Source organism: Poromitra crassiceps, assembly GCF_964638095.1.
Source record: "Poromitra crassiceps genome assembly, chromosome: 8".
In the NCBI taxonomy this organism is placed as follows: domain Eukaryota; kingdom Metazoa; phylum Chordata; class Actinopteri; order Beryciformes; family Melamphaidae; genus Poromitra; species Poromitra crassiceps.
Genome location: NC_139629.1, coordinates 25,114,123 through 25,124,122, shown reverse-complemented (window position 1 = coordinate 25,124,122; position 10,000 = coordinate 25,114,123). Strand labels below are relative to the sequence as shown.

The 10,000-nt window shown below is 42.9% G+C and overlaps 1 protein-coding gene across 2 annotated transcripts in view; it reads right to left on the bottom strand.

The window, feature by feature from the left end:
- Positions 1-4,567: 4,567 nt before the first annotated feature.
- Positions 4,568-10,000, bottom strand: part of LOC310780453 (caspase-7-like) — a 9,484-nt gene continuing 4,051 nt past the window's right edge. Inside the window, exons 3-4 of one of the 2 annotated variants that reach the window (XM_083641031.1) lie at positions 5,260-5,319; positions 4,568-4,781 (exon numbers count right to left, since the gene is read on the bottom strand). In XM_083641031.1, the coding sequence (XP_083497157.1) occupies positions 4,686-4,781; positions 5,260-5,319 (156 nt within the window). In that variant the 3' untranslated portion in view covers positions 4,568-4,685. The remainder of the gene's footprint in view (positions 4,782-5,259; positions 5,320-10,000) is intronic. The other variant, XM_083641032.1, reaches the window with a different exon arrangement.

Here is a 10,000-nt window from a genome sequence, read left to right as displayed (position 1 = left end):
TTACGCACAGTTACCCAGTTACCCTCTCAACCAGTTACGCACAGTTACCCAGTTACCCTCTCAACCAGTTACACACAGTTACCCACTTACCCTCTCAACCAGTTACACACAGTTACCCAGTTACCCTCTCAACCAGTTACGCACAGTTACCCAGTTACCCTCTCAACCAGTTACGCACAGTTACCCAGTTACCATCTCAACCAGTTACGCACAGTTACCCAGTTACCATCTCAACCAGTTACGCACAGTTACCCAGTTACCCTCTCAACCAGTTACACCCAGTTACCCTCTCAACCAGTTACGCACAGTTACCCAGTTACCCTCTCAACCAGTTAGCTGCTTCTCTACCATCAGACCCAGGTTAACTATAAAGCACGGTAACAAAAAATGCTACCGTGGTAGCGCGGATTGATAGCAGAGTCTATCAATTTGTGCCATATGAGTTTCCATTTCCAGTTGTGTAGCCCAGGTATTACTCGCAAATTTGGTTAGTGGAATTGAATGGGCCTCGTCGGATAAGCTTTCACTGCCAAACAAAACTGCAACCCAAACTCTGCTGTGCCAAATGAAATATCATCTGACCAATAACAACTCTCTCAGACCGCTGGCCAAACCAACTGTTCTGACTCACTCTACCCAACCACACCGCTGCATGAGCTCACTGGCTACAGCCCGACGATGGCAACACACTTTGTCATTTTCTCTCACAGGCACGCCCTGTGTGTGTGTGTGTGTGTGTGTGTGTGTGTGTGTGTGTGTGTGTGTGTGTGTGTGTGTGTGTGTGCGCGTGTGGCCACGCCCTGCGAGACAGCCAGCATGCGTTTAAGAAAGTTTAACAAATAAAATAACATGAAGAAATGCTGAATAAAGAAAACTATACAGCACATAAAGTGGTCGACATGTAGGGTTTAAATTGATAAAGGGGATTGATAAAATGCTATGTTACACTACCAGTCAAAAGTTTGGACACCGATTTTTCTTTATTTTGATTATTTTCCACATTTTAGACTAATAACAAAGACATTAAAACTATCAAATGACACAGATGGAATAATGAAGTGACCACAAATCTTATATTTTAGATTATTTGAAGTAGCTGCCCTTTGACGAAGGCTTTGGAAAGAAATCCATACATAGGATCAACTTCACTATTTAAATGTGTCTAAGGGGCAAATGTCAAGCAGAAGCCTTTAGATCAAAATGAGTTTATGAGAATGAAAAACATACAATATTCAATCAGGTGTGTCCAAAGGTTTGAGTGCGTAGAGATAAAATAATGTCCGAAAAACGACCACGATTCCATCTTCAGCCTGTGTTTGCTAGGCTTTTAGACTTCTGATGCTAAAGCCTTTAAAATATCTAATAACTTTACATTAAACATTAGATATGCGTTTAACTGTCATCACATAATATAGGCTGACTCCCTGGTTAGAAATCCTATGCAAGTTCAGAGAGCTAAATGTGAAGCACTATCAAGTAGTTATTTACTTGTGCAAATTCTTGTTAATTGCTTCATAAATTATAATGTATGTATGTATGTATGTATGTATGTATGTATGTATGTATGTATGTATGTATGTATGTATGTATGTATGTATGTACATATGTATGTATAAGATGCAAACAGCAATCAGTTGCCACAGGTGTTGACATGACAGCTTTTCTGCTTATTAATGCACAAAGACTTTTTTTTTTTTTTTTTTTTTTTTTTTACACATTCTCAGGCTTTTCCTGTTTGTTTGCATTCCCAAGTGTGAGATCAGATGGTAATTTGTTGCCATGGTAACATACGAGCTGACCTTGGGTTGCCTCTGTGATTGTTACCTCATTTTCATTTTCATTCATTCTTTTATCTCCGTCATTTAAATTTAAACGTTGTGCACTTGTGATTTGGCCTCGGCTTGATGGCTCCTCTGTTCCAGTAAAGTGCTATACAAACAAAGGTGTATTATTTATATCATTTCATTTGGAAATAATAGTGTGCACACTCAGTCACACACCCAGGATCTCTACTCCTCTCCTCTCCACCTCTTCTTGAAAAGAATACAGGCACAGAGCAGAACAAAATGGGCTGTGCTCCTCAACAAAGGAAGCGTTTTGCTTGGGAGGTTTCTAGATTGTTAGTCGGGACTCTGGCACAGCTGTCGGTGCTGCTGTCACCGTTGTCATATGTTCATTGTTGTCCTTTCGCTCTGCTCTGTTTCTGTGTGCCGCACGTCAGCCTGTCTGCTCTGTTTCTGTCTGCCGCACGTCAGCCTGTCTGCTCTGTTTCTGTGTGCCGCACGTCAGCCTGTCTGCTCTGTTTCTGTGTGCCGCACGTCAGCCTGTCTGCTCTGTTTCTGTGTGCCGCACGCCAGCCTGTCTGCTCTGTTTCTGTGTGCCGCACGTCAGCCTGTCTGCTCTGTTTCTGTGTGCCGCACGTCAGCCTGTCTGCTCTGTTTCTGTGTGCCGCACGTCAGCCTGTCTGCTCTGTTTCTGTGTGCCGCACGTCAGCCTGTCTGCTCTGTTTCTGTGTGCCGCACGTCAGCCTGTCTGCTCTGTTTCTGTGTGCCGCACGTCAGCCTGTCTGCTCTGTTTCTGTGTGCCGCACGCCAGCCTGTCTGCTCTGTTTCTGTGTGCCGCACGTCAGCCTGTCTGCTCTGTTTCTGTGTGCCGCACGTCAGCCTGTCTGCTCTGTTTCTGTGTGCCGCACGTCAGCCTGTCTGCTCTGTTTCTGTGTGCCGCACGCCAGCCTGTCTGCTCTGTTTCTGTGTGCCGCACGTCAGCCTGTCTGCTCTGTTTCTGTGTGCCGCACGTCAGCCTGTCTGCTCTGTTTCTGTGTGCCGCACGTCAGCCTGTCTGCTCTGTTTCTGTGTGCTGCACGTCAGCCTGTCTGCTCTGTTTCTGGGTGCCGCACGTCAGCCTGTCTGCAGCTGAGTAGGCCTTGTCTTGTTACTGTTGTCTTTTCCTATTCATAGAACACAAACCAAACCTCTAAAATGTGTGTTACTGTATGCCATGCTGTGTGTTACTAATATACATAATATTCATATAGGCGACTCTTGAAATCACATAATGCTGCCCAGTGTCCTGCAGCACATTTACACAGAACATTTGATCCATATTGAGTTGCACTTCTCTGTTGATGTGTAGAATCCATTGTGTCACTTCAAGTGCTTAAGATTCCTTGTTTATCATGTCTCTTTTTCTTTTCATCTAGCTACTGTACTGCTGAGCATATTCAATCATGTGAAATAATGATTTGCTATTTTGTTGAAAAAGTTGTCCTGACATGCATTTCATAGTAAGCTAGTTTACTATGTAGAAACAGCAAGCAACTTCCTTCTTACTAACAGTCCTTTCCAATTGTTCCTTCTCACTGTCTAAAAATGATCCATCTATCTATCTATCTATCTATCTATCTATCTATCTATCTATCTATCTATCTATCTATCTCTATCTGTTGTTGTTGTTGTTGTTGTTGTTGTTGTTGTTGTTGTTGTTGTTGTTGTTGTTGTTGTTGTTGGATTGATACTGTCCCATAGCACAAAAGGACTGAATATATCTGCAGGGGGGTTGATAGCGTTGTTAATCAATACCATTGATTCAGTTATTATTACTTATAGATGCTGAGATTTCTGGCTTTTCAGAACTCACTTTCTGGACTGTATTCTGTTTGGGAGAGTTGTCAACATTAGCCTACTGTTTGTTTCTATTTGACCTTACATTTTTTGCCCATGCTGAGACTCCATTCTCAATCAGAGTTCATACTTTTTAGGTTGTACTGTACAGGCTGTTCTCATAAATAAAATGTGAATTTGTTACCCTCAGGGAGAAGATACAGGGTCCCAAAAGCACGCACAAATCGCTTGAGGAACAGTTTCTTCCCGCAGGCCACGAGACTCCTTAACATACACAAATAGTGTAGTAGCCGTACTGTACCGTACTGTAGCTGCTACCATTACGTATGTCTAATGTTTAATTGTATGTTTAATAAGAAATATGCTATTTGCACCTGTATGTCAAATACGCCGAATTTAAAACGCCGAGTTTAATTGTATGTTTAATAAGGAATATGCTATTTGCACCTGTATGTCAAATACGCCGAATTTAAAATGTTGAATCACGTCTAAAGTATGCACACGACATGTGCACCTATGTGCAGTGAATAGGCCACTGTCTCTGACTTGTCTTATCATTCTACTGCCTTATTGCTTGTTGTGTCTCTTGTTGTTTTTGCACTCATATGCCCTGTTATACTTGTACTATGTTGTAAACGGAGTCCACAGCACAAGAATTTCACACGTGATACCATGGAGTGACAATAAAAATCTTGAATCTTGAATCTTGAATAGCACATAGCCTATAGTGCGTCATACTCTATTCCCTATCTCGACTGTCACCATACATCATAGTTTGATGACAGAGGCATTCTCCCTCATTCCCCATACCTGTGCTGGTATGTCTCCTTCATATAGCGTATAGGTACTTACTGGTTGTGATGATCTCCTCCTGCACAGGCTGCTCTCCCATACACAGCTGGACCACGGAGATGCACACGATCACTGACATATGGAGAGACATCTTCTCCGGCTGCCCGCTGAAGCCCAGACGGCTCACTGTTAGAGCAGATCTGCTGCAGAAAAGCTCCAACCTCCGACCGAAGCAGCCTGTTCCAACCGAGCTGAGCTGACCCGAGCAAAACCTCAGCAAGATGTCTTCAGAGGTCCTGCAGAGGCTCCGGTGCGAACCGAGGAACTTTGAGACGAGAGGGGAGCAGGAGAGGAGGCTGAGGCTGTCAACTGATGTGAACAGGGAGAGACAGAGACATTGGAATAAGTATCACAAGTGGCTCCAGTGGCTCAAAGAGAGAGGGAGGGACTCCTTTTTTATAACAGGGAAACACACACACACACACACACACACACGCACACGCACCCACACCCACACACACACACACACACACACACACACACACACACACACACACACACACACACACACACACACACACACACACACACACACACACACACACACAGTAATTATCACTAACCACCTTCTTGATATTTGACAATAAGTCTTCATAGCTTCTGAATGAGTGCAAAATGAAAGGGAGCTACAGACAGAAACAATATTACTGATAGCTACGGTCCTGATATAAAAACAAGACTTTAATCTACTGAATGATTGAGCCAGGCAGTACCAAAATAAAAGAAACAAACAAACAAACAAACAAACAAACAAACAAACAAACAAACAAACATTATTGATAGTTACCTTCCTGATACTGAAAAGTAGCAGCTCAGCTATTGGATGGTAGAGCGAGAGTGAGCCGGACTGCGATGTGTGTGAGAGAGGGAGGGAGAGAGAGGAGAGAGAGAGAAGAGGGAGGGGCAGAGTGATGTGGTCCTGAATGGCAGTGGCTGTTCAGTATTTAAGCCTTGGAATGTTTAACCAGCCAGTGAAGACCACACCCACCCACTGCCTGGCCACACCCACCCACTGCCTGGCAATGACGCCATGCAGGGCTTTAACAGCCATCAGTGGCTTTGTGTGCGTGTGTGTGTGCGTGTCTGTGTGTGTGTGTGTGTGTGTGCATGCATGTGTGTGTGTGTGTGTGTGTGTGTGTGTGTGTGTGTGTGTGTGAATAGGGTCAGTGGGCGTGGCTGCATGCACACTATTGTGTGTGCACTTGTGGTCTTTGTGTGTATGTGTTGCATTCCTGCATTTATGCGTTGGATGTGTGTATTCATGTGTGTGTGTGTGTGTGTGTGTGTGTGTGTGTGTGTGTGTGTGTGTGTGTGTGTGTCTGTGTGTGTCTGTGTGTGTGTGAGCATACCTTTGTAGACATCTGACTCAAGCTGGTCAATTCTGCTGTCAGACAGTGAGTCAAAATGCAAGCTAGCACACATAGTGCCCCGCCCCATCACGCGTCACTTGTACGTCAACACACCCTGCCTGGCCAGAAGGTTTGTTAGCACGCTGCATCACCTGAACTATTGTGATAGCAGTGAATTAATGCATAGACATCACCCAGTGCAAAGAAAAGTTGCTTATATGCTTTTGTCTGTTTTTATGTGTTTATGTGCTGTTGCTCTGGCATGTATTGTATAGAATATGCTAATGTCATCTTGCATGTTCTTTTTATATGTGCTCATGCATGTTCTTATATGCTATTAATCTGCTTGTGCTTTTCTTCTTTTATATGCTTTTGTCTACTTATGTCTTCTGTACTATTGCATGTGTTTGTTAATGTTTCACATATAACATCAACCTGCCAGGGACTGCAGATGAAAATTAGCCTGTATGGCTAAATCTGGCACATTTACATGATGGACTCACATGCTCATGTTAATTAATGTGCATTGTCCCTTTTCTTAAATAAATAAACAAACAAACAAACATTTGAAAGTTTACAAAGCTTTCATGTCCAGGACCCCTAAATTGACACGAGGATGGAATTAGAGCCAACATAAAGGATTCCCCTTTTTGCTGGGGACCTCCTGGAACCCAATCAAGGCCCCCTGGGGTTTCCCAGACCCCAATTTGAGAACCACTGAAATCTACAGCATAACCTACCCTTTGACCTGAACAATGGGGAAGATTAGAATTTAATGACATAACTGCCTCCAAAAATTGTGCAAACTGGCCACCTAGAGAAAATGATTAACCAAAGACAAGGATTTTCCCTGTATATGAAACTCTATGCACTTATGAAAGGTTAAGGCTAATGTGAAAAATGATTTTGAGTCCTTAGATTAACCAAATGACTGTGTTAGTATTATGAGAGTAAAGACAGAATTCTGAGAATGACAGAGTACCTCCTCACCTGATGGAATGTGTAAAAAAAATCTCATTGGCATTGGTAGTAGCATGTCTAGTCGTGAATGTGTGTGTGTGTGTGTGTGTGTGTGTGTGTGTGTGTGTGTGTGTGTGTGTTTGCGTCACAATCCGAGGCCGTCTCATTCTAATCCCTTAACCGTCTGACACCAGATGCCGTGCAAGCTAATAGGAAAACTGTGATCACCTTCACCCTGACTGACCAACCCCCTCTGTCTGTCTGTCTGTCTGTCTGTCTGTCTGTCTGTACTTGTACTTAAACTTGTGATTGAGATACACACAAGAAAAGTATAAATAAGTATTCTTGCCTTATACAGAAAGTATAAGTATACTTGGCTTGTAGTTGATTTGTTTTATTTGAAGTACGCTACAGCAGTTCTGCATATAAAATGGAAAAATCAGGATATCACAATAAATCCCAGAGGCTTATTTCCATGTGGTCCCTTATAGTCGATAGATTATAGCTGATTAAATACTTTTTCAGACATATCGGTTTCTTTGAGGTAGTATACACACCATACACATTTGGCTGATTTTATTGACAATTCTTCCATATATGAGAGTAGCAGACTTGATGTATACTGGCTGCTAAGGCTACCAGAATATATGGAGTCACTCAGCACACAATTGCTCAACTTCACATCACTGATGACATCACTCACTGATGACCACCACTGATGATGTCATAGATGTGATGATGTCATAGAGATTGTGACATCATCAGTGATGATGTCATAGACATTAATTCATGAATGAAATCATCAGAGGGACAATTGAAACAGAGAAACAAACAGACAAACAGAGCCCATGCTCCCTTTTATAGGCACAATTAAAGCAATACAACTGTGACTTTTGCCTCGCTGGAAATTATGGTGGTGTCCAGACATGGTTTCCAGAAGTACACAACCTGCCTATGACCATCCCCTGATCACAACCCACCGCCATGCAAATATTCAGTACAATGCCACCTGGGGTGTGGGTGTCAGGTGTTTTCCAGGACTTTCCAAGTGGTTCCAGGACTTGATGAAGTGCCCATGACCTTCTCCGGATCATAACCCCCTGCCATGCAATATTTCAGCCCAATCTGACCTGGGGTGTGGATGTGAAGTATTTTCCAGGTGGTTTCCAGGATTTTCCAGGACTTTCCAGGTGGTTCAAGGACTTGGTGATGGACCCATGACCTTCCCCAGATCCTAACACCCCGCCATGCAAAATTTCAGCCCAATCCGTCCTGGGGTGTGGGCGTAAGGTGTTTTCCAGGTGTTTTCCAGGATTTTCCAGGTCTTTCCCAGGTGGTCCCAGGACTTGATGACATGCCCATGACCTTCCCCAGATCACTACCCCCCTCCATGCAAAATTTCAGCCCAATCCGAACTGGGCTGTGGGCATGAGGTGTTTTCCAGGTCGTTTCCAGGATTTCCCAGGACTTTCCAGGTGATTCCAGGACTTTCTAATCTGCTCATGACCTTCCCCAGATCATAACCCACCTCCATGCAAATTTTCAGCCCAATCCGAGCTATAGTGTTAGAATAGAGACAGATACACATATAGTGGTATGGTCAACATTCACTCCATTACTCAGCTGAATGGATGGTCGAGTGGATAAGACACAGGACATTGTGCTGAAAGGAAGGGGCCCTCAGTTCGAATCTCACATGGTTGTACTTTTTCCTTAAACTTAAAGTATACTAGTAGTATACTTACTTAGTATACTACTAGTATACTGAATTGGGCCGATTTAGTGCCAATTTAGTGTCAAGAAGTATTAGGCAAGTACACTTGGAGTATACTACTAGTATATTGATATTAGTATACTTGGTGCATAAAGTATACTTGAGTATATAAGTATACTTGCATAAAAGTACACTTGGTCTTTACTTAAAGCAGCTACGAGCAACTTTTTCGATTGTTATTAAACAGTATAAATTTAATATCAATGCATCACATCTTACCTCTAATAGTCGACGAGACCAAAGCCGTGTGTATCTGAGATTGCTCCCTTAGGTGATTATTAAGTCTATAGTCTGTCTAAACTCGCGTCAACAGGGGGCTCTCTAGAGCGACCGGACCGGGTAACCCGGAAGTGAAACGCGGAAGTGAAACCAGGAAGTGAAACGCAGCTGCCTTCCTACGCCGTTTGCGCTGCCTAGCAACATAACATAAACAATGTGAACGCCACGCATACTCTCGGGAACATCTCTCGTTAAATTCTAACAGGTTTTTTGGAAGTTATTTTGTGGTTATGGCCGAAGTGGCTGCTGCAAACCGTTTCATTTCACTTCCTGATCTGCCCTGGCTACAGACACACTAACACTCGCCGATTCACTCGGGGTTAAGCGACACTACTCTGCGTTGGTCTCGTCGACTATTAGAGGTAAGATGTGATGCATTGATATTAAATTTATAGAAGGACAAAAAACCAGCACTCAAAATAAATCCTTTTGGGTTGTTTTAATACCTTCAAGCAGCAACAGCAGTGACAATGAACGTTTCGGCGTAAGCCTTCCTCAGCATTGTGACAATGCCATGGGTTATTGGAGTGGGTTACTGGATTTATACAATGGCTGTGAACCAATCAGATTGCTTGATTTGAGAGAGCCGTTTTATAATAAAGCTTAGCCAGATTTGTACAGATATATATCTACACTGGAGCAAACCATGGCTAATGTGTAATATGACATTTCACCCCTATTAAATGCTCAAGGTTTACTATCATTGTCTGTAAATAAGAGGTTTCAAGTCTTCACACTATTTGTCGTCTCGTTTGGATAGCTGTTTTGGATAGCTGTTTTTTTTCCACTGGTCTAGGAAAATACTGAAATATGACAACAAATATTGAGGGTAACTTGCTTTGCTTTTGTAGGCTACATAATATCTTTATTTTTGTATGTTGACACAAGATGTCACTACTACAGCTTTGACATTATTTACAGTGCAATGTTGTGCATGGCTCACTTGGCCAATGTGAGAGTACACATAGTGTTTTATATGTACAGGTAGCCGGTTGGAACATCTCACAATACAACATCAAATACCAAATGCAAATAAACCAATAACTGGGTTTAGTATTGCTGCCTCTCTGCCTCTTTATTTAATACTGTATCAGTAGACAGTGGCACCTCAAAAGTGACACGCACCTCCTGGAAGAGCTTCATGGGATTCACCACCATCGTCAGAA